Genomic DNA, 25,398 nt, shown 5'->3' with positions numbered 1-25,398 from the left:
GAATGGACAAATGGGAAGGATGGCTACTCCTGGTCCACAGGAGAGGCAACTGTATCCAGTATACTAAAATCCATCCTGGCTGCCTATCAGTGTACCAGACACATTTCAAGTTCAACTTCTACTGTCCTTTCAACCATCAATACACTCATTCACTCTTTAATCTCTGTGCAGACCTTTCTCTGCTTATCTCAGTGAGAACACATTGAAGAGTACCAACTATTCCAGTGGATACATAAGTCCCTCAACACACTAGAAATAAAATGACATGGGTATGTACATAAAGCCAAGCATTTCACATGGGAATGATGAGCCTTCACCATATTTCATAATATATTTTGCATCTAAAGAATTTTGCTTCTCAGAAGCAATTCAAACCACCTAATAGTACAATACTTTTTTTTTTTTTTTTTTTTTTTTTTTTTTTTGTACAGTCCTCCTATGTATTCCAGTCAAGGCCTACACTATAGACCTTAAACAGACAGGAAGCAGCTTTAAAGTGTATGGTATGGCCACAGTCAATGCTCACAGTCTCATGCTGTCATCCCTTCATGACATGACTTACAGATGATCTGCAGCAGATGAGCCTCTGTTTTGTGTAACATCTATGTTGCTGAGGTCTGGAGTGCACAGCCGTTCCTCTTCTTCAGTAGTCACCTGCATTTTATTTCCCTGTTCTCAAGACTCTGATGAGTGAAAGAGTCTCGTATCTTAACTACTTCAGATGCACACAAGTGTCCAAAACACTTGGTGTACCAGTCTGGCACGTGACCCCTAATGGATGGGGAAAAAAACAATGAAGAAAGTATCAGCAACACTGCACACATTTTTCTTTTCAAATACCGAAGGAGCTGGTTTAACACCTGACTGTGAAATCTCTATATTACTGCTTACTTGCTCAGCTCAGCCTTGCTAATACACAGATTTGCTCTAAAATGAATTTGCTGCAGTGAGCAAAAAGTTAATTGAAGTTTTGTGAGAATTTGGTCTGCTTCATTAATTGACTTAACATTAACATGTACTTGCATTCAAATAAATACAACCGGCAGATAAAGTGGTGGGATTATATACCAACAGCTATGTTGGAACACAGACTGGGGGTTTGTAATGTAACAAACCCTCCTTGCTATTAGACATGTACAAAGGATAATCTTCTGTGACCTCTCAGAGTTCTACGTGCATGCACTATAGACTAAGCTGCAGCCTGCTGCACTGCCTAAATTTGGCACTATACAATACACGTTAGCAGCACAAAAGGACAAAAATAGAAATCCATACCTTAAATCAATTCTGCACATGTAGGTAAGTTTAGATTTTCCTGACCCGCAGGGCTCAATCAGATACCTAGACAGGAGCACATTGACTCTGACACCCGCCACTGGAGCACGGTCATGATCCACTGAAGTTGCTAAAAGCACACAAGCTCCTTTGGGAAAGTTTGTCCTCCACGTTCTATGAAAAAGGAAGAAAAAACATCTTGTCTTTGACAGACATTTAACAAACATACTTCAAACTGAACATAAACAGGTTTTTTTTAATTACATAACATGCTTTCTACAGAGATTCTGTTGACACGGTTTGTGGCTACAGCATAAAAATCTCTTACCTTAAGATGACAAAGTCCCTGGCTGGGTGAGGAGCCATGCTGTTCTGGACATATTGGTATATATCTGTCTGACTATCCAAAGGTTCAATTACTTTTGAGTCTATAAGATCTTCATCCCAAAGATGCTGCTCTTTAAGTAAACGATTTAAAACTTCTTCTGGTGTAGCAGCAATTTCAATGGTAGTTTTCCATAATCGGAGTGGGGGACCTTCACATGCCTAGGGAAAATGAGCATAGTCCTCAGTTTTACATTTTCTTTTTATTTTATACTGTTGGATAAATACAGCAAATTAAATATACACACACAAATGCACACATATACTGTACTAAGGTTGTTGGAATTTCAGACTGAGGTTGTTTTCCTACGAGCAAAAGGCATTTGCAAGCTGACTTCCAAAGTATTTTTAAGTTATAGTTATGTCCTCTCCTATGAACTACTGTTCAATTGTGGTACTACAAAAAAAAAATACCCTAACTTTCCCAGTTCATTTTTCTTAAAATATCCTAGTTCAAATCTGATTGAAACATATCTCCATCTGCTAGTTCTGAGCTGTGCAAGATCAGAGCAGAGAAACTTTGTTCCCACTGCCTGCATAACAAAAGTTGGCCTGTCAAGGCTTTGCGCAAGTGAGTGAGGGTGTGTAAATGCAATGCAGTGAACATTCCTGGGCTATATAAACACAAGAACTCCATTCAATGCATGTTCGCTGACTGCTGCTGAAAGACAAGTTGTTTATAGATGGTGTGCAATTGTGTCAAAAGATTATTATTTTTTCTCAAATCTATCCCCACTAAATAAAGATGTGCACTGAACCGAGTGTTATATCTACACCAAAAGCTAGCTTATATTAGAGATGATGCACTAAAAAGCAGAGTGGTGGAGCGAGTTAGTGTGCGTACCTTCTTGTAGGCCAGGTCTGCTTGCTCTGAGGTGGAACAGCTGACCCAGCCCTTAAACTTCTCCTTCATTTCCTTCAGCAAGTCATCCATGCAGTCCTGGAGGTAGCAGTGGTAGTCAGAGGGCTCCATGGTGCTGCTGCTGCCCCGGAGCTCTTCCAGGCTGAGGGGACGGAGGTCCTGCTCTGTGTACGAATTCCGGCCCTGGCTCATTTCTTCAGGTATCTGAAGGATGAGAAGGACAAATCATCTTCTTGCAGCTCTCTCCATAAATCCCAGAGTTAGTATTGCAGTTTCACAGTCACCAAAGGATGGCTATGCATCATGTTCTGTTGATAAGATGCTCACTGTTCCCTTCACTCTAAAGTTGGCAGTAGTCACACACTGTGGTTGAGAATGAGATGCCTAGAGAGGTTTTTGTGTAAGTATGTGTACGTAATTATATCTGCTAATTACCTGAGCTAGCATACCAACTGTATTCTAAAAGATATATTTGTCAGGTCTAGAACTCAATGTGAAGCAATACTGAAGTTAAGTTTGTGTCTCTGTGACCTTGATTTGATGCAAATTAGTCTCTCAATTACAGGATGCCTCTTCCCCCTCTCCCCCCCATGGAGTATCCCTTCTTTGCTACACAACTCAGACTCAATCCCACAGCAAAGTTTACCCTGCAGACTGGCTGAAGGAGGGGCAATAGTCAGCTATAAGAGGAGAGACAGGCATGCCTTCAGTTGTGGGCTTTGAAAAGGTTTGATGACAGTGAGGAAAACCAGAACGCAGACTTGTCTAGTTCTCCATGCTGGGCCCCAGAGGGAGCATGCCTTAGTTGTTACAGACCTTCCAACCGGTGGTCTGAGAGTATTACAGTTTAGAATGCTTTTGTGGCCTAGACTTGCTCTCTCTTGGGAATTTAAATATAAAGCAAACACTGGAACTCTTGGAAACAGCTTTGTGCTTTGTAATTAGAGCCGAAGCTCACAGATCCTCATGGCCACACAATAAAAACTGGAAGACCTGGTTCAAACGAAGCCTTCATGTAACAAAAATGTCCTGGACCCCAAAACTGTCTTGAGTTTATTAAGCACCCATGTCAGCAAAACAACCTTCTTGGCACTCCTTCAGATTCACGTGTGCGCTCAGACCAGGATGCAAAGTTTTTTAAAAGGTTATTTATCACATACTAATCCTTATTAAAATAAAGAGACATTTGAAACTTTCTATTATATTTCAGACCTAAGCCATATTGCCCAATATTGCACCCATTGATTTTGCAGATGTATTTTACCTGGAAGAGCTTCTTGCATTCAGCAATCATATGGGCTAGCCCTTGGGTTGCAGCCAAATTTTCATTTAGGTCTTTCTGGTCAGGTTTTCCCAGACTTGGTTTTCTTTGCATCACCCTTCACAGGAAGAAGAATACACACACACACAAATCCAGTTATTTAATGCAGAGCAAGAGAGATATTTGGTAAGAAAACAGCCACATTCCAGAATGTCCTGGTAGTGTAGAGCAGTGCTGCTTGGGACCAGATTTTGGCATGCTGTTATCGACTTCTCTTGCTATTCCCATTAAACTTTGCTTTTGGCATTCCCCAGTTACTACCCTTTTGTGAAATTGCTAGTATTTCACCACACCTGTAAAAAAGTAGGGTCACAGGACTGTTCTACATTTGATGCCTTCTGAGGCGTTCAAGGTGATCAAAAGGGTCAACAGGACTGGAAGCAACAAGCTGTGCTCTCCAGAGACATACCTTGGGGAAGAATTCTCTCTTTTGAGGGTGTTTAAATGGAAGAGGGAAGGTGCTAAGCACACCGCCAGGTTTGTTGGTGTCATCTGGTTCTCCTTCACAGCAGCTGTGACATCACTCAGGAAATAGAGAAGAATCTGTAGGACCTCCCTGTTCTCGTCAGGTAAAAGCATAATGGCAGCCTTGATAGCCTGGAGACGCTGATCCTTTGGCACATCTGCAGAATATTAGTATTTCTCTCATCAGCCCATTGATTTTCCACACACACAGCATGAATATATCCCAAAGCAAACTCCAGCTTCAAATATTTAACTCAAGTTTGAAGCGATTTCCTTCAGGATGCATACCATTCATAGGAAACACGAAGGAATTTTTTTTAACCCACTAGTTTAACTACCCTCAGTAATTTCCTGCCTCACAAGAAATGCAAGCAAGAAGAAGTTGTGCCTAGGCCAGAGTTAATTTTAGATTTAATTTCCACAGCTACTTGCTCCCACAGATGCACTAAAATGACAGAATCCTGGACTCGGGCAGTGAACAAGCAAACAGTCCAGCCGATTTAGAAATTCTTTGGCTTTTAAAGAAATTAAAAACATTAATGCATTTTAGAAAAAGTGAATTAATTGAATAAATTGGCTAGCAAACCTTTCTAACAATGATGTCATGAAATAGACAGAAAGTGCTTTACCAAACACACTGTGTTGCTTTATCAGGCAAATCATTCAAAGTCATGCAGTGGAAAAAGAAAGTCAATGCTGTGGAGCCCCATACCATTAAACAGCTCCTTGGTTACTAAAAACAAACACCCATTGGAAAAATTTGATGTGTGTCTTTATATAAGGCCTTCTCCTCCAAACTTGAAGGGAACAAATAATGAAATAACCCAGACAAGATCTGCTTCTTATAAAGGGATTTCCAACAAGCCATCCATTCCCGAAGACAACATGAGAGTCTAAGTCCTGAAGCACTTGTATCATTAGCTCCACACTGCCCTGACTGCACGCCCCATAATACATGCATTGCTAACCAGATATTTAATTGAAAATTTGCTTTGGGCTTCAGCAATTTCATAAGGCCAGCACTGAGTTTAGAAAGCAATTGACTGTTCTTCATGCTGTCTCCTAAATCAGCTCAAAACACATTTAAGCCATGTATGGGCAATTCCAGAGTGCAGCCTGGTGCGTAACTCTAAAGCAAAGAGAAAATTTGTCCTTTGTAGGGAAGCAAAATTTACAGTTGCTTTAAGGCTTTTTGCTCAGAGAGAATACTTCCCGACCACCTCTGGGGATTGCTCAGACATACTGTGAAAGGAAAGGAACAGATACTTCTGTGATTCTGTGTCAAGCTTTTTCTGGCACTAACCAGAAAGAGTTGCTGCTTAATATGCAAGGAAGTGGAGAGTCTGATTCGATTTTTCCATAAGCTTTCCTGGGAATTGAAACAACACCAACACAAAAGTGTGCTCTGAAATAACAGTATGTATGTGTATGTTTTTATTTTAAACTGTCACCTCCACCTCCGGAGGTCTGAGGGAAGTTCCTGGATGATATAAACCATTTGCACCATAATCATAGGGGAAGGCACAAAATACTGTAGTGGCTCAAGGAAAGTGTTTTTGCAGTGAGCTGTGTTGTAGCTAGGCTACCATGGGAAGAATACATGAGGAGAGAGCTGGATTGGCCTTAGAAAAAGAAACAGGATCAGCAAAGTGCCTGCATTGCATCAGTTTGGATCTCCATGAATAATTCAAGAAGCTTTGGGGTCCTGGTCACCAAACATTAATTCATCTTTGGCCATTTTATAAAATGCTTTTTAAAAAGCATTTAAAGTATTCCTATAATGTAACAACTTTGAAATAGCATTTGAAGGGCAATATGTTGTTTGGAAAGCACAAAACAGTCATCTATGCAGAACTTGATTTATTTCACTCACAATAAAGAATGTCTCCCTTGCTGGAAGTGGATCTGTCACCCCAGAAAGATAATAATTTCAGGTGTGTTGATAAATACATGTTTTGATGCCATTTATTCTAAGAACATTCTGGTTTTGGTACCCATTGGTAAGGTAGCTAAAAATTAGTAATGGAAAAGCTTTCAACTTAAAAGATTGTTTTAAAAAATGATGGTGAAGAACAAATACGAATTAAAAGAAAGCAGACTATTATGGCAATCTTGCTTTTAGAAAAATAACAAAAAACAACTCAAAAGCTCCAGATTGTTAATGTACTCTTTGCACATCTCCTCTACTTAGACACATCAGATCTAACTTGAAAATATACTGTAATATGAAGGAAACTCAAAAAAGAAAGGAAACTCTACAGCAAGCAATGGAGAATTTATTTGTTCACCAGAGAAAGGTGAAATGAAAAGAACTTCTCCAGTAAATCATTACGCAAACAGAATATGAAATTAGTTCCTTATGTGGTAGCCTGTAATACAATAGCTACTACAAAAAGACAAAGATCAGCATACACAACATGTGTAGTGCCCAGAAATTTCTGCCTTTTCTACACAAATGACAATTTGTCATCTAGCTTTAGAAATCTCAGTACTTACACTGATATATCTGTAAGAAGGTCTCAGAGAGCTTGTTGGTCATGAGAGGCTCGGGCAGGTCACGGAAGAATTGCTTTAACATGTCTGCTACATCGTAGGCAGACTGGCCTTCATAGTTGACACTGTCCGTTGAACTCTCATTCATCTGACGCAAAGCCTGAATTCTTGATTTTACTCCAGATTTCCTAAATAGTCCAACCTAAACATATTTGTATATGGAAAAGTAAATACATTTACATTGAGTCTAGCAAATTTGAAATTTAAGTATGTTCTTCAACCTCTTACGTATGCATTGTCATTTCATGGAAAGCTTTTTCTTGAATTGCTCATTTTATTCTGAGTCTACTTTTTCAGTCTAACCAAAGAACAAGAAAAAACTAACAGAACACTAGGAATAGGTGCTGAATGTATAGAGGAGAGAGCAGAGCAAAACCCACCTGATCCAGGCAGTGGTTACGGAGGTACCGCATGGCTTGCTGAATGCTCTGTGGAAGGGGCTGCCCGGTGCGCTGGACGTTGACTTGCAGTGGTACTCCAAATACATTTCGGTCCCTATAGTCTGGCACCTTTATCCTTTTCATAAATTTTGGTACTGCCCTATTAAGTAAAAGAAATTACAAAATTGAATTAAACCTCTGTCAACCATTTATCTCATGGATTTCCGGTAATGCAAAAAGTAAGTGAAATAAATGAAACATTTTAGTATGATGAATAATATGAAAAGTATTGAGAATATAAACAAGCTAATTCATTCAGGTACTGGAATAGGGAAAGAACAGTTTCTCTAAGAGAAAAGCTTGAAATTCAGGGCAATATTCTGCCTGTAAGTATTAATGTGGTTCTATTCTACCAATATTAGTAGGACAAAAGCTACAGGGTAAAACTGCAGGGGCCAGACTGAACTGCAAAGGAGTCAAAATAAATCCTGTGGTCAGTGACCCCTTATAACACTGCTTCTTTAGGTTTCAAGAAAGATGGACATTTGTACAATGAGCTTTTGTATGTCAACTACTTGTTCTGCAAAGTCCTCTAACTGGGTCCATCACCCACCAGAGTGCATAACAGCAGAAACTGATGTAATATATTTGAGTTCATTAGCTAAAAACTTCAGCTCTATAAACAACCCCTTTGAGGGACCTCTCTCCTTGTCAGGGAGTAGTAACTGTTGTTACTCCTACTTCCTACTCCAGTTTCAATGACAGGTCTTTCCATTTGCTTTTGACTCCAAGGAAAAAGTTACTAAGTACAAAAGAATGATTTATCCCTAAGTTCCCAAGTGTTATTTTCATGAAGGAAAAAACCCCAAAACTATTAAAACGTGAGAATATTGAGTTCATTTTCCTAAACAAGAAGAAAACTTAATATATGGTACAACACCTAATAGGACATGGTAGCCATAGTGAACAGGGAGACCTATTTAATATTTCAAAACACAGTACAGCTATACAAACACTGCATTATATTTACAGCTGACTAATCTGTTAAATAGGAAAATAGAACCAATTTGTATTGCCATACAGTTAAGTTTAGGGCATTATTGATATATGTATGAATAATACTTGCTTTGTCAAAAAACATGCCAAAGGAATGTGAAAAAACACATTGCGATCTCCACTGAGAATCTGAAGCATGCAGGGATAACTGGTCAATACTTATTTCTGTCTTTCAGAACAAACAACTTCTGTATTTAGAAAGGCTGACATAATAACAGCCTTTGAACAGGAGGTACTTTGATGCTGAAGCTAAATACTCTCTATGACTCCTGGGGAAGGGAGGAGGCTGGCCTGTGGTAGGGAGAAGAAAAATTTTATTGCGTCTTTTGCAGCCTGAAGGTTACACGGGCTACACTACAGATAGAATAATAAAAGAGCTTTCTATTTCATTCTTTCAACACACAAAAACCAAAAACCCACACTCAACTTGGTTACAAACACCTGGACACAGCAGAAATGGCTTGCTACAAAAAAAAATAGATAGTTGTTGGATAATAAGATAACAAGGCACTCAATAAGTGTCTCTATATGCCATCAGGCCTTCTTTTGCTATGGAAAGCAGACATCTTCCTGCATAGAAAGCTGGCCTCTGCCTCACTGCTATTATTCTTCTATATGTTCTTATGAGCATGCTTCTCAATCCTAACGAGATTTGCCCTACCTAAAGGGTTAATGATGTTAGCACTGTCTAAGGAAACCAGAAATACTGTCAGCATAGGCTGAAGGAAGACAGGCAAATATGGAAAAAGTGGGACAGAGGGACTTGTATGTTTCCAGAAGTTGCCTAGGACTAGTGAAACTGTTGTGCTCAGACAGATGGCCTGTCTACACATGGCACTGTGCCCTTACCAGCTGAAGCCGTGCTTGTTGGAAGGCGTGTATTTCTCCAGGAGAGCAGTTAACTTCAGCAGTGAGTACTTCTGCAGCAGGTTCATCTGTGCCACAGACTGGCAATTGATCTGCAGTGAGGCTGAACTGAGGCTGGGCCGATGAGAGCTCTGGAAGCTGTGCCACCTCAGCCTGTGCCTGTGGAGATGATGGAGAACAGAGTAAGGACTAGTCATCAGGATGTCTGCCTCACCCACTGCAACGTCTGTGGATGGGAACACGTTAAGCTATCCTACATAAACTGATATCCTGATATCAGATATCCTTAAAGGCCTCAAATAATATTGATTTTTTTTTCCCCTCAGAAGACCTTTCAGCAGTAAGAAAGTCAGAATCAAACAACTCTGTAAGAATAAAAGGCTCCAGATTTCAAGACACGTCAAATGGAAAACTAAAAGCTCTTCTGAAAGTCTCATTAAATTTATACGTGCAACTGTAGGCGACTAAATGACAGCAGAAACCATGACCTAAATTATTTGCACCAGTTTTAAAGAAAAACTGGAAACAAAGCTAGAAAGAGTTCAGCCCCTTGCTCTATTCACAATACAGACTTCCATGCCATGGTGAAAATCCCAACGTGAGCTTGGGGGCCTCTGGAGCTTCCTCAAACCCCCACAGTGCTGCAGCAATCAAAGGAAACTAAACACTCTCCATCTTCCTCACAAATTTAATGCCCAGACATGTTATTAGGAAACAGTCTGCTACTGAAAAGTGCAATTTTTTAGTCAGTCTAAAGGTTTTTACTACATGCTGACAAGAAACAGATCATACTTCCACTGGTTCTCCTACCCCATTTAAAAAGCGAATAATCCTACTTGAGATCCCTCACCTTCCCACACACCATTTCAGCTTGAAGAATTACCATTCCCCCCAAGTGCCTTAACACTGACTTGCTGAGCAAGCCGTTTTTCAAGGACGACTCAAGTTGAACATATAAACATACAGCTATGAAGTGTCAGAATCACTTTTCTAGAAGTGTTGTACAAATAATTTCCATGGTTCTAATTGTTTTTGGAGGCAATGGGATGAGCATGTGTATGTTTCAGTGGCCTCAGATGGTATTGCATGAAGGCCTTAAATAAGCACAGTACAGCTACTACAAAGGCATCTGGTCCAACAGGGACCTCACTGGGGCCACCCTAAGTCCCACAAGCTCACCTGCTGGACCGTGTCAGTGATGCGCCCACTCCAGAGTCCCTTCTGTCCTGCATCCCTGAGGGCTCTTCTGTTTCATTAAGTGAATTCCCTGTGCTGTCAAGGTCACTTGGTGTTGTTCGATCATTATCTACATCAAGATGGATCTGCTTTGGGGAGGAAGGACATGGGGAGATGGAGTCGAGCGCTGAGTCAGAGTCCCCTTCATCCGAGAACTTCTCGGACCACTGATTTACTATTCTTTGCATCCCTTTTACATGGTACAAGATGTCATCTAGTTCTGGGAATATGTCTTCATTTTCCAGATCAGCCAGGTCACTCGTACTGGAATACAGGATTGAGCCTGGCACATTGTCGTAAATGCTCAGGCGGCTGCTCAGTGAGCTAGCAGAGTTGCGCCTTTTCCCCATGCTCAGCTCTTTAGAGCTATCTCCACTGTTTTCCCTCTGAAGAGTGAGATGGCCATGCCCATGGAAACTCCCTGTCCTCCAGTTCACAGAAGCATTGCTTTCTGTTGGGGAGAAGTTGCCATTGGAGAGCGCTTTGGGAAAAGTGCCAGGCTTATGATCTTCTGGAATAAAAAAAACAGTGTCTTCTGCAAAGTTTCCCCTATTCTTGAAATTCTGCTCCATCACATCGCTGAATGTTGACTGGTTGAAGGGATCAAAGCCTTCCAGGTACATGCCCACCCTTTTATTGTATGCGCTGAGGCTGCGTGTGCGCGTGACAGGGCTGGGTGTGCTGACAGCGCTGCTCGTCTCCGACTGACTGCTGCTGCTACTTGTCTGGGTAGAATTGGAGACGCTCCTTTTTCGTACCATGGGAAGGCTGATGTGATTGCCATTGAGGGCAGAAATCTCCACGCAGTTAAGTTGTTTCAGTTTATCTTCATCCATGCCCTCCTGCAGGATGGGCCCACTAATAATAAGGCCAAGCTTTGAAGGAGCTTTGTTCTTGCCATGGTGAGAGCTCTTGATTTTCAGACTCTCCATCCTCTTGAGCAGGCTCTTAGTTTTAGATTTAGTGTTCTTCTCATTTGCTTTTGTGTTGAAGCTGAAGCTATTCAACTCCCTGGGCAAAGGCAGGCTGCTGAATGAATCATCATTTGCTACGAAATTGCTGGATGAACAAATGCTCACAACTGAGTTTGTTCTGGTGCTAGAGGCCTCACTCTGCAGGGTTGGATGGTGGCTGCTGGTGCTGCTGGTGCTCAGAATAGAGGCCACCTCCTGCCGCTCGCTGAGATCGGTGAGCACGCTCTCACAGCTGGCCGCATTTGGGAGGAGAGGAGCCTCTGGGGAGGAGGAGGTGTTAACATCCGGCTTTGGAGGGAACACATCAAACTCTTCAAGCCTTGACCACCTCTTGCTGTCCCTCTGAAAAGTCCATTTGCCGCTTATTGCACATGGTTCGTCTTCATCTGAATCTTCACTCTGCAAAGAAGAACAGCCCTGAAAGTGCTGCTTGCAAACTTACAAACAGAGAATTGCATTTAAATACAGTGCACACTAAACTGATTTAAGCATGACCTTGTTCTCACCAAATTTAAAGCAAAAACAGTCTCTTGCTTCAGGGAGAAGAAGATTAAACCATAAAGCCCATTACAGGAAAAAATTGCATGAGACAGACAATTTATTTTAACAGTTTTTAAAATACAAAGGATTTATGCTTTGTAAAAAGAAACAAACAAGGCAATCTGCTTTAACTTGCTCTTTTCTTAAAACTTTAGTATCCACAGGCTTTTAATTAATTGGTCACAGTGGATAGCCTTCAGATCAGTGGAAATTCCTGGCATGCATAAAATTTTAAACTGGAGTCAGTCCGGGGTTGGGGTCCCCCTGGACTCTCTCCAGTTACACTCTGTTGATAGCGGCTCTATGTTTATACTCCTTTTTGCAATTAAGAGATGTTTCTCATATGTTGTGAATTGTAGCAGCTTAATTCTTTACCTATTCGGGAAGTTTAAAGCCTCCACACTGTGACTGATGAGACAGCAAAAGAAACTCTTGCTCTGCTACAGTTTGATGCCTCCAGGCTCCTACCTGGTCCACTCTTCCTCCCACAGGCTAGCGGCTAACATTTTAAGAATGTCTTGCAAAGTTTCTTTCTACTTCAGTCTTGCTCCGGGCAGACTTTAACACTCACAGATAGCAAGCAGCAAAAGCTTGCTTGCTGCATAGCACGTAAGTAAATTGTAAATAGCATCTCCACTGATTATGTTTGATGTACGAGTAATGCCTGAGGGCACACTTACACGCACATCACTTATGCCTCAATCTTTTCATCTAAATCCTGAAAGGGAGTGATCCTGGGATTGACATATTTGGTCTTCCAAGTGCCTGGAAAATTTTAAGTTGCATGCAGTCAGGAGAATAAAACCAATGTGAGATATTTTAATGTGACACCATGAAACCACAAAATAACCTTTGGTGTAAAGAGTAGGCACAACTAATTGCCACACAGCTCCACGACTGCTGAAGCTTCACATCATTTGTTTAGACTGTTTTAATTTAAAAACAAATATTCAAGCATGGCCCAAACTGTAACTATTTGTGTATCAGGAATGTAAACATTTATAGTCTGACAAACAAGTAAATTATTCATATTTCTAGTATTTTACTTCTGAATACTTCAGCTCCTGATTCTCTCCTGTTGTTTTTTTTTTATTATTATTTATTTCCTTTCATTGCACATTTCATCAGCTCAGGAAAGTAAGTGAAACACCATTTTTATTTCTTTATAACCAAAAACATAAGGAAACAGAGAAGTGTCATTCTCTTTGCTTCCCAAGTACTACAACCAGTGTTTCTGTCCATGACTCAAGACAAAAACCAAAGAAGACTGGATTGCTTATTTAAAGTTTTCAAGAGGAAAAATGTCACCAAAAACAGTCAATGGATAATTATTTAGATACAAACAGAATCACAGAATCGTATTTATTTGACAGGAGTTAAAATCATTAGAAATCCTAGTGTATAATTATGATGGTTTGATGGTGAATGTGGTTTGGCTGGAAAAAAGGAACAGTAAAGCAATCATAATTTTCAAAGAGGCCAGTGCAAACATAAGGAATCATGTATTTTTGTTGACACAATTTTTCCCTTAGTTTTAAAAAGTTTTAATGAAAGCAACAAGAGGGAAGAGAATCTAAGACCATCTGCCAGAACACAAGAGGTGAATGAAAATCAGGAGCACTCAGACTCCGGAAGATCTGGGGTCTGGACCTGAATCAGGTCTGGTCTGACCTCTAACAGCAATACTGATCATTCCATAGTTAACGACATTCAGAAAGAAGAATTCTTCTGGTGGTTATGAAGAGCAAGCCAGTGGCCTACCCCTTCTTTTGAGGAGTTCCTATATATGCTGCCTCAGAGTGTTATCTTCTGGAGCTTGGGTGCTGTTTCCAGCATACCACAGATAGGGAAAGAGGGGATTAATTCCTGGTAAACAATCCCAGAGCATTTGTATGCATTCTTGTTAAGGGCAGGGCAGCATTGTATAGCCTTAGTTTAGTCATCTTTATCTGCAGTCTGAATATCCCAGGGAATGGTATCAACTACTGATTCATCCTAGGAACACACAGTTTTAAGACAGCTCTCAAGTGGTACCTTACTAACAAAATCTGGCAACTCAGCTTTCTGTCAGCACTGACTTGCTCAAGTTACAGGAGGTGCTCCCTTCTTTCTCATGCTCCAAAGGATCATGAAGATCCACGAAACCCTTTAAACTCCTGCTAAACTCCCTGGAGATGTGCAAACTTCTAAAATAGGTATTCAATGCATTTTGTAAAAAAATTGCTTTAATTCTGAGCTATAATTCTGTGCAGCCCAAGCACAGTCAAACTGATTCTGTCTGTAAGAAAAGAATACAATTCCAATGTGATGGCAAAGAACCAGAACTGTGAAGATTACATCAAGGACGATGTTCTAACATTCAGGCCAGCTCATTGTGGCTGATCAGGATCCCATCCATCATGCCTACTCCACAATCCTGCCTGGTAATAAGCTACAACACAGCCTTGCTGGCAGGCAGAGAAGCCCAGTGCTTTACAGAGTGAGAACAGCATCTCATGGAAGAGCTAGCTAGACCTTTATCTGTGGCCAAGCCCTTCAGTTCTCACTAAGTAACAACACAAAATGAAATGTAAGCAGAGTTTTGACAACGTGTTATTGGCAGGTTCTACTCAGTTATCATTCTACACTACAGCTAAACAATCCTCTAGCTTTTGTTGTTGTTTTTTAAAAAAAATTAAGTTTTATTAATACACAATAATGTAACAGAAAATGTCAAAGGTACTTACCCTTTTCCTGTGAGGACTGATTTCTAGCTTCATCACTGCACATTTGTTTAAAGTATTCAAGCGCCTGCAAAGCAAAGGAAACCATATTAAGAGAAAACTCCAGAGTTTTGGCACAAGCTATTGCAGTTCAAAAGCTTTTGTGAAGGCTATCCCTAAACTGCTTTGCATACAAATAGCCAACAGCAGGATTTCACTTAGAGCCCTAATTATACTTAACCATTAACCCATTACATTTGGCTGTATTCTAACTTCAGAGGGAGGGAGGAACTGATGACTATTTGTCACTATTACCTCAATCAAAGTCAATGGAATTAAACAGAAACTTAGAGTACTTCGAAGTGCACTGTGACTGATGAATTGTAATAATTACATTTATGTAAATATGAAAGATTCAAACCCTGAAACAATCAATCTCGACAGACTGCAAATACAGGAAAAGGCTTCTTACTGACCCTGCACATACGTGACTATGTGAAACAGTGTGTCATTTTAAAATTGCACTGAAAGCCCACACAGGAAAACTTAATTTTCCACTTACCAGGGGTCCATTTTGATTGTGAGAAGTGTGTAATTATTTTCACTATAGTCCTGGGACCACAGTTTTTAAAAAGCTTTGTACCTGACTTTTCTTTCCTAAACTGAAAGTTTATTTTATATGTAAGAATATTTTACTCTAAGTCTAAAATTAAATCAACAAAAATAAACTGCTGCAGCAGCAAGAGTTAACCACCCTCCCTGTGAGCAGTCTGCATGCACATCTTAAAGTGCTGCATGAATGTACATAGCATCCCTTTATTCTCTGTTGAGCTAACAATCCAACATCCCCCAAACAAAATAAGCTCTCTTTCTTATCCAGTCCCCCAGAACACCAGTGTGGCTTGGCAGTCGTGAGAGGCATCACGTCCTCCTTGCCCTCCTCCTGCCTCCCTCATGGTAAGCCTCTGCTTGCAAAGCTGCACCATGAATTAGGAGAGCTGCAAACTCATCTTTCACTCCTCAGTGGGTTGAATTTCACCCATAATAGCATGTGAAGAAGGGAGGCAGAGGAGCAGAACTGCCTCATTCATGCCACTTCAACAGGGGTAAGGCTGAGCTTTAAAAAGCCTGCTTCATTCTGAAGGAAGTGGTAGAATTTACACCTAATTCCTTCCAGCAAAATGTAAAGAAGAACCTTTATTGGAAGCTTTGCAAAATTTGAAAAAAAAAATTTAAAATGCTGACTTGTCTTGTTGCTTCAGATGAGTCTTTTCAGATTCCTGAAACTTGTAACTTGAATCTAGAAAATGTGTGCACAGGAAGGATTACTAGTTTCCTCTTTCCTCTCCCCTTTTATGCGCAGGATTGGTTGCAGATGGTATTTACACAGGGCTTGATCCTGAGGCCATCAAAGAAAATGGAAAAGCTCCTACTGGTGCTTTTGCTGCAGTCATGGGGTAAAAAAGGACAGTTTGATCTATAATTAGACCCAGCCACAACACAGCAGAAAAGAAGAGAAACAGGAAGAATTGCCACGGGTCAGATGCTAGGCCAGTGGCAGATTAGGAAAGTTGTCCAGATCTCTCAATTTCCATCTTCGCTCTGACCTAACCCAGCAGGCACAGCTCTTCCCACTGTGGAGTGGGTATGTGACCTTACAGCAGTTGTGTTTATGGTATGGATGCCTGTCCCACCTACACGTGCGCATGGATTTTGTTTCTCTTCTCTTGCTTTATAATTGTTTTCTTTCCAAACTCCAGGACCTCAATGCCAGGGAGTACTAAGTTGGTTTCAGTCCTATACTGTGTAATAATTTACAAATTTCACAGTGTGACAACCATTGCCTTCGGTGGGAAGAGACTACTACTGAATCCACACATCAGGCTTTATCTAATTCTAGCCTGTCTAATAGCTGATAAAGACTATCTTCGATTTCACAAAGATTACATCCACAGATTTCTCTCCTACTCAAATTAAAATCCTGAAATAGGTTAAAATAAATAAATAAATAAATAAATAAATAATTAAAAAAAAAGAGGATAGATCTCCGTTTCCAGAGGAGTATTTAAAAAAATATATAAAATACCCCAGTGCACACCTCACAAAAATGACTATGGGGGCAAGATAAGGTAACCCCCAGTGAGCAGAGTTAAACACAAAAGCAGTTGAGGCAAACAAAGGCTCTGTTACACACCTGACATGATTTTATCACAAAAACACTTTCCCTTTTAAAACCTAAATGATCTGCAGTGATTGCCTCAGGTCTGTGAGTTTCGTTATATACATCCCACAAACTACTTTAGCCGGAATCACAGAACCACAGAATCAGAATCACAGAATTGGAAGGGACCTCAAAGATCATCCAGTTCTAGCATGTCTGCTACTGGCAACAAGCCACTGAGCAGGCAAGGTCCAGGCTTTGTCTGGATGAGAGTTATCTATAACTTCTATTAACATTCACTGTGCATACTGAAATACTTCTTACGCCCATAAGAGCACACATTCATTTTCTGCAGATTTTCTCATCAAATTGTTGCTGGATAATGAACCTCAATTTTTTCTCTTCTGACTCTGGACACTCTCTCTCACTAAGTCCACTCCTGGGTATAAATCTTATCACTTCTTCATTGACAGGCAACAGGTCATGTTTCATTCTTTAGATCCATCTTATTTTGCCCTAATCTATCTCAGTGGCATCTTCATATGGACTCTGTGGAGACAGCGGGACAGAGCAGGACTGATGCAGACAGTGGCTGCAGCCAGTTACACCATCTTGCTATCTCAACCTCAATCACTACAAGGCCTCCTACCCCCAACTTCTGTCTCTCTGGATGACAAGATAATATTCTTTCCCATTCTTTAGGTAATTGCCTTTGGGTCAGCCTTTTCTCTGCAGGACTTCATTTCCAGAGAGACTTCACTACAGGAGACAGCTCCGTATCTACCTGGTCCCTTCTCATCCAACAGAATTCAGAACCCTTACCTGGGCTTGCAGCCTCCTTCACCTTTGCTTTGTAAAGCCCTTCTTCCTAACCAAGACCATTGTAACAGTATCTGCCTTTCAGTCCCAGTCCTTGTACTGGCTGGCCCCAAAACACAAGGTATTGGAGCTTCTCTAGGAAATGATACACGCAATCTACTCTTCCCAGTCATCCTATCAAAAATAGCCAAACTAGCTTAGCTTGAACTTCTTTTAAGAAAGGCATCCCAAATCAGGCACACACTATCAAAAACGTCAACTTGCATGACTAACTTCAGCTAACTTATACATTAAAATACGGCCTCATGATACAAAGTCTTTGTTAATCTAAATACCAGTTAGTTCTACATCAGCCCTAATCACTGCCACTTCATTCTGCTTTTCTCAAAAGGAGAAAATTCTCATCCCACAAAGTCAAGAAAAGTGAAAGCAACACACTGTAGGAGATACAAGCATTTTAAACTAGAATTTTCCATCTCAATAAATGTACGATCTAACTGTAAGCTTCAGTTTAAAATATTTTCTTAATAGATTTAAATACTTTGTTCCTCATTGCAGGGCAAATTCCAGCTCCATTATACCTGCAGCTAACTGATGACACAGGAGCTTCATTGGACAGTCCATACCTTGTTCCCAGAGCTCATCTGCATGTTATAACCTGCAGTAGATGCCAGCTCTCCACCAATCAGACTGCACAAGCAGCAAATGCTGTTCACTTTAATCCATTGCAATCAATTTCTTGGATGAGAAATCGGGGTGGTAAAAGATTTACAAAACCTCTTGCGCAGATAGTGTGGCAGTTTTCTGGTTACGTGTAAGGAGATTAAATAGGATTTTCATCACAGCTTGCTATGTAATTCGTGCTTAGCAACCACAGCCTTTAGGACAAGCGCGTTTCAGTGCTTAGTTTCATGAGTGCATTATGTGGGCAGTTACCCTCTGAAGATAAATTCCTGATCATTAATCTTAGAGTCTTATAAAACCACGGCCAGCAGCACAATCACTACATAAAGCAACCTAGCAAATTAAAGCAGAATCATGACTCCTAGGTTTTTAACCCTACATTTCATGAAGTACCATATACTATCTCTGAAATTCAAATCTCAACTCACTTTTCACTTAGAGATTTTCAAGAAAATCATTAATGGAGTGTGGCTATTGAAACCTTTCCCATTTATAAAGGAATTTTACAAAATATTAGGAAAACTGTTATTGAAGTTATATTATTTTTCATGCTTAAATTAATAAGGTTATTAAACAGCAATTGACAGTACAGTTTAGATGTAAACTATAATTTAAAATGCTTCAAGCTTAAAAAGTATACAGCATTTATTTATCTCTGTGCTGAAAATGCAAATAATTCCAGAACTACTCTGATTTTCAGTAAAGAAACAACGATGGCTTATGGCTATAAAACAAGTCTGAATTCTTTACTGAGTAAGATCCTTTACTTTTTATACACCGACCATGGCATGAGTCAAAATAAAACTGGGTTTGAGGAAGAAACAGCATTCCAAATGATGTACCCTCTCCATGCTTTACAAAATTAAGCAGGGAGATGTCAAAAAAAAAAAAAAAAAAAAAAGAAAAGAAAAAAAAGAACAACACACAGACACACACAAAAAAAACCCCAAAATCTAAAGGTAGAAATGCTGTGATAATGTACTGCTTTTGTCTAACACACATTACAAAGGGTCAAATTCAGTTGTCCAATATGTTTAACTGAATTACTTCTGTTTTATTTTAAATTGGGATTTGAAAGTTTCAGTTTTAAAGCTATTTTGTAAGAGATAACTGTGGCTTCAGAGGCTTCAGAATGATGTAGCTCAGCCTTTAAAATCAGGCTCAAGCTGCAGAAACACCTGTAGTCTCTTATGCCCATTATACAGAAAACAGTTTGAAGATGGAAGCAAACAGACTACTTTACAAGTAGCAGATTTGTGAAAGACTGCCTAGTTTCACAAGATATATGTTTAGTCACATCATTCTGGCTCAAAAAATAAGATTTCATTCATAAGACAGTGAACTTCTGCTGGTCTCTAAATTCGGAAAAAGTGGCAATTGCTTTTATCGCTTACATTTGCAGCAAGTCTCAAAGAGATAAAGAAGATACATTCTTACTTTTAACAGTGAGAAACAACCTGCTGCCTTTTCCTTTCCATCTAAATAAATAAGTCCAGGTTTAAAAGTATTCTTGCAGGAGAACTGTAGATCCAAAATATGCTGGCTTGACTATATTTTGTTTTCCTGGCAAGGGAAGACCATGCTTCTGGGAAACAGCATTTATTCACATTGCTGTACTTTCTGTTCAATCATTTCGAAAGTTTCAGAGCATACAAATAAACAGACTGATGTATCACATTTTAATTTTGATAAATTTGGTGCCTTCCCCTGCATCCACAGTGTGAATTTAACATTAGTGAAATTTTTCCCTTCCCGATGACTGGACAAATCTGTTTTCTCAGTTGGAAAATCCTGCAGATATTTCTGAGCAACTTCAAAACTCCAGTTTCTCTTCCCCTTCTAAGTATGGCACTGATGGCAAAAGAACACTATAAATGAAACCCTTTCTTAAAAGGGTTTTGTAATTCATTAGAGTTACTGACATTTAGAGCTGTGGCCATCATGCATGCAGAATCAAAAAGTATTCATTCTGAAGACAATTTGGAAAGCTGCCAGAAGCAATGCAATAGCTGCACTCACAGATGGCTGTTGCCTGCACAGTTCTGCTTCCCACCGGCTTGCTAACTTGAGAATAATAAGAGCAAGTAAAGAATAACAGTAAAAGATACACCTATGAAATAGGTACAAAGACTCTTATCACAAATACTCCTGCCATATTTCTCCCCACTTGGTTTTAAACAAGATCCCCAAGCATTTCTTAGCCCAATATACTATTTCAACTAAAAATGCATACAGATATTTGATAACAAAAAATGGCTGTGCCAATAATAAATATTTGTGGTTATGCGTTTTCCAGATTATACCTCTTCCTGTTATACAGGAAGAGTTTAGTTTCAAGATGCAGTGTGATTTCTTTCCACTTACCTGCATAGGGCCTCAATGGCATCTCTGTCCAGGAAGTCATGCTCTCGCTTGACAAGAGCAATGTCAATCGGAAAGAGGAGATCTGTAGGAATAGAGACAGATGAAGAACCACAAAATCTCTTTTTTTCTAGTGGTATTTCAAGCCCACCAGCTGCCTCCAGATGAGCTAACCAAGATGCGATTGATTCTCAGATAAAGAAAAATCAGCTCAAATGCCAGAGACATTCACTGTCCATATACTAACTTTTATGTGCAGCTTTGATAACTGAAAGCTGATAATTACAGAAGGAAAAAATGAGCAAAGCAAAGATGAAACAACAGGAAAAGAAAGGAGGCAAACATGAGCTCCCTATCTGATACCAGAAGCTGAAACTAGTTCAGGCTAGATTCATTTAAAATAAATATACAAGTGATGCTCCAAAAGTAATGCCTCCTATTTTGTTATCTTGGCCCATAACATCAGAGGTGGATGGTATGTAGAGGTTGTATGGCAGTAGAGGCTGACTGTTCTGGCTAATATTCCATTACATTTTGTTGCCATATGGCAGGTGGCAGCAAAGGGACAGTGACAAAATTGCATCTGACATGGAAGTGCATATGAAGCAGAGATGTACCACTGAATTCCTCCCTGGAAAAAAAATTTGCACCAATGTTCATCAACACTTGTTGAACACTTATGAGATCAACCAGTGGATGCAAGCTGAGTGAGGTGGTGGGTGGTGTGTTTCAGCAGTGGCAACAGCGACATGAACGACAAGCCATGTTCTGGATGGTCATGCATATGCAGAGCTAAATAACATCTTCAGTGCACTGGGAATGACGGTAGCAACACTGAAATATTGCAAAGTTTGTGTCAGATGCGTTCCACAGGGTCACACAGGAGCCAGGTCCAGATGGCTCAAACAGGAACAGAAAGAGAACATATGCAAGCTTGTCAGGGCCTGTAGAACCAAAAAGAGGTTGAGAGTGACAGTTTCCTGGATTGTATTATTATGGGTGATGAGATGTGGCATCACTATTATGAGCCACAGCCAAAATAGCAGTCCATAGAGTGGTATTGTGAATTTCCTATTAAAAAAATATATTTAAGATGCAGCCCTCAGCAGGTAAAGCAATATGTACTGTCTTTTGGGATAGGAAAGGGGTGATTCTTCTGAATTTTCTGGAACCTGGAGGAACTATCAACTCTCACCACTACAATGTGATGCTGACTAAGCTGAAGGCTCAAACTTCCAATATTATGCTGGAGAAGAAAGAAAACAGTCTTTCTCTTGCAACACAATAACACCAAATCCAATAACAGTCTGAAGATTGCGGAGCACACTGCTAATCTTGGCTGGAGTGTCCTACCACATCCACCACATAGTCCAGATTTGGCACCTTCTGACTTCCATTTGTTCAGGTCGACGAAAGATGGACTGTATGGGAAATGTTTTCCTAGAAGTAATGCTGTCACAGTGGGTTGCTTCCACTGGTGCAGATTTTGAGAAGTGTGGTGTGCAGGCTCTCATTCATCACTGGTGAAAATGCAGTTAATGGTGGTGATAATGTTGAGAAATAGTTTTCTAGCTGAGAACATGCTCTGTGAAACAGTGTTACTGTGCTCTTTGTATGTGTTGTAGTTTCCATGGAAATAAAGAGGAGGCATTGCTTTTGGAGCAACCTCCATCTAAGTACTAGTATCTCAGAATATAGGAAAAAGATCAGTAAAAACCAAATCGCTGGAATGAAAAACAGAATCTCCTTGGCTGTACATCAAGCAGTTTAAGTGCTTGTTACATTAATGAGATAGAGGCTAAAAAGAAAGAATGCCAAGCTTCTAGAGCCCACACTATCCTTTCCTTACAAGATTATTTAGGTAAATAACTGGGACAGTGAGGGGGAGGAGACAGTGCTGTCAGAAAGCTGTAAATTTACTACAGCTCTGAAGCAACAAGAAGATATATATTATTTACTGTCCTCCACAGATTCCTGACTGTCATTTAGGTCCTGATTCAGCATTCTTTGCACAGCCATACCTTCCACCAAAACCACTCAGTGTTAAATACATGCAATAATACAAGGACTATGCGATAATACAAAGACTAAGGTACTGCTGCAGTTGCATACAACTTTGTGTGCCCACACGAAAATATATGGCAGAACAAAAGATAGAGGGGGGACTAGAAGTTGATGGTCTTCACAAGTCCTTTTTTTGTTACACTTAACTTTGCTGATGCTGTTTTTGTTGGTGTTGCTCCTACCAAAGAGGCCTGCAAAGGACAATGGCATATTGTTTTCACATATCCTTTCAACGGGTATTGTTGGCCTTGCTTTCACATCTCGATCTCACTCTCTGCAGTCCCTTTGATGTTGGACAAGAAACTGATCCTCAACTGGAAACTGCATATAAGCTTGAAGTCTCTAAATTTGACAACTGCAGCCATGGGTAAGTCATGTTTTCCAAATGCTAGTAATTTTTTAGATTTACAGCTTATTACAGCATGAAACCCACAAGACCGTATATTCAGCTTGGAGTCCCGTCCCCACTTTTAACAAAGATTGGAATTAAAATCTCAGGTCTGCATCCCAAGAAAATCCTGGTATCACCAACAATAAATAAATAAATAGATAGATAGATAGATAGATAGATAGATAGATAGATAGATAGATAAATGGAAGAGTAGTAACAAAAGGAAATTTAACTTCTGAAGTAGCAAAGGAAATTTTTGGTACGCGCTGCTTTTGAAAGTACTATTATCATCTCATATTGCTAATACAACTGCAAATGAAAGTTCAGCCAGATCATTTTTCAAGGTCAGCTCAGCTTTTGCTGTAATTTCCAAGTTATCTGCTATATATCTGCTATGAATAATGGGCTTTCTAAGGTCATTCTTACAAGCTGGAATTTTCTTCATAAAATGGAGATGGATAAGAAAGTGCAGAACAGTTCTGCAACAATGCAAGCAATTTCATGGGATGGGGCAGGGAAGGAAACAACTCTGATCAATAATACACATTAAGAAGGATATTTAGGATGTCCCTCTTTAAATCAGACTTCTGTAAGTCATTCTGCATCAGAGCAGGAGAGGTTAAACAGTTGGGTAAATCTGCAAGTTTCTACCATGTCAGCACGTCAGAGAGAGAATAAAGACATGAGAGCTCTACTTGAGAAAAACCTTTGCAAAAATGGTAAATAACAATAATAATAAGGAGAAGATAAAAGCAGAAATTTGAAGCATTCAATTTAAAACTCCAAGAGCGTTTCAGAGTCACACCAGTTTTGGCATGCCTGTGTGCGTGGAGTGCAGCAGAAAGCAACCTGGTCTTTAAGATTTCTACAGATTAGCATTTCAGTCGTACACATGACCCTTCTGTAATGGATATTACAATACACTGTCCCAAAACAAAGCTACATGCTTGCTCTATATCAGTGCCACAAAGAGTTACCCTGCAAGCCTAGCTTCCTACCTTCATAAAGCTGTGCATATTGAGGGAAGCCAGCAGCTCGCAGCCAGTCACAAGCTTCCTTGGCTTCAATTTCTGAAAGAGGACAGAAACAGAGCACACTCGCATTAGTTACAGAATCACAGAGCCATTAAAGTTGGAAAAGACCATTAAGATAATCTAGTCCAACCATCAATCCATCGTCACCACACCCACTAAACCATGTCATCTGCAGAGCAAAAACCTCCTCCCTAGCACTTTCGTTGCTCCTGTCATGAAGTAAGCGTAAAGATGCATTCACCATTCAGTAACTTTGAACTGAAACTCAAGTCTGCTTATATGAGCTTCCTTCTCTTCACAATACCAAACATATTCCAGAATTCACCTCTGATTTATCAAAAGGTCATCATTTTAGCAATTAGAGAAACAGGAACAGATGAAAACTACAGGAATCACAGATTATTCTGCACAGGTTTTGTAAACACTAGAGACAGCAGCATTACAGTGAACATGTGGTTTTATTCCACAAATCTTATGATCCTCTTGGTGTAATTATTCTGTCTTGATAGAAATTCCTCATAGAGCCTTGTGCTTTAACATCCTATAGATAGTACTGGCAGTCCAGGAACAACTGACTCACTGTATTGCAGCAGGCATTTACTGCTCAACAAGAACTCAGTTTCACTGGAGGTCTTCAAGGTATTTATGAGTGCCTTGGTCTATTATAGGAAATTCAGTGAAAGTTTCCCTCTCACTTCCCAAAACAGCATGCTTCAAAATGAAACTATTCACATACATAACACCAAAAGAAACATTCTGAATATAGGCTATATAAGGCTACAAACAAATTGTACATGAATTTGTTACCTAATAGACACATAAATAAAGAAAATATTATCTCATTAGCTCACAAACCAGGAAAACATACAGGGCATTTAGGGTATCTGCCATATGTTGAGGAAAGTGCTTGGGTTAATTCTGTTCTAAAAATTCAAGAAAGTGCTCCTGGGAATTTAGTTCCCTGCTTAGATCTAGCAGACAGCGAACAATCAGAAACTCTTTATGTTCATCTGGCTTTGATTATATTCACTCTTCCTGATGAGCCAAGAAAGAAAAGCTTCATTATGTCCAACTGAGTAGACAATTTTGCCACCTACTTGGAGAGGTTATCATCGCTACCTGCTGCAGAAACTTTGCAGAGTTCAGTACAATTACTCAGAATATGAGCTACTGCATATAGGTAAAGAGCCAAACACAACATAAGCAAAACAACTTAACTTCTTGGCACATTATGAAATATTCCCTGTGAGATACAGGTATACAAAATTA

The 25,398-nt window shown here is 39.9% G+C and overlaps 1 protein-coding gene across 1 annotated transcript in view; it reads right to left on the bottom strand.

The window, feature by feature from the left end:
• Positions 1-650: 650 nt before the first annotated feature.
• The window catches only part of DLC1 (DLC1 Rho GTPase activating protein), a gene marked incomplete at both ends in the record, with an annotated part of 199,855 nt that continues 175,107 nt past the window's right edge, over positions 651-25,398 (bottom strand). The window contains 13 exons of the mRNA XM_079534612.1: positions 651-771; positions 1,276-1,449; positions 1,604-1,821; positions 2,504-2,725; positions 3,786-3,900; positions 4,252-4,465; positions 6,804-7,002; positions 7,241-7,400; positions 9,146-9,322; positions 10,343-11,772; positions 14,640-14,703; positions 20,644-20,725; positions 24,094-24,165. Coding sequence (XP_079390738.1) covers positions 651-771; positions 1,276-1,449; positions 1,604-1,821; positions 2,504-2,725; positions 3,786-3,900; positions 4,252-4,465; positions 6,804-7,002; positions 7,241-7,400; positions 9,146-9,322; positions 10,343-11,772; positions 14,640-14,703; positions 20,644-20,725; positions 24,094-24,165 — 3,248 coding nt within the window. The remainder of the gene's footprint in view (positions 772-1,275; positions 1,450-1,603; positions 1,822-2,503; positions 2,726-3,785; positions 3,901-4,251; positions 4,466-6,803; positions 7,003-7,240; positions 7,401-9,145; positions 9,323-10,342; positions 11,773-14,639; positions 14,704-20,643; positions 20,726-24,093; positions 24,166-25,398) is intronic.

The sequence above is a fragment of the Tetrao urogallus genome (assembly GCF_951394365.1).
Source record: "Tetrao urogallus genome assembly, chromosome: 4".
In the NCBI taxonomy this organism is placed as follows: Eukaryota; Metazoa; Chordata; class Aves; order Galliformes; family Phasianidae; genus Tetrao; species Tetrao urogallus.
Note: the sequence above shows the minus strand (reverse complement) of the source record. Positions and strands in the feature narration are given on the sequence as shown.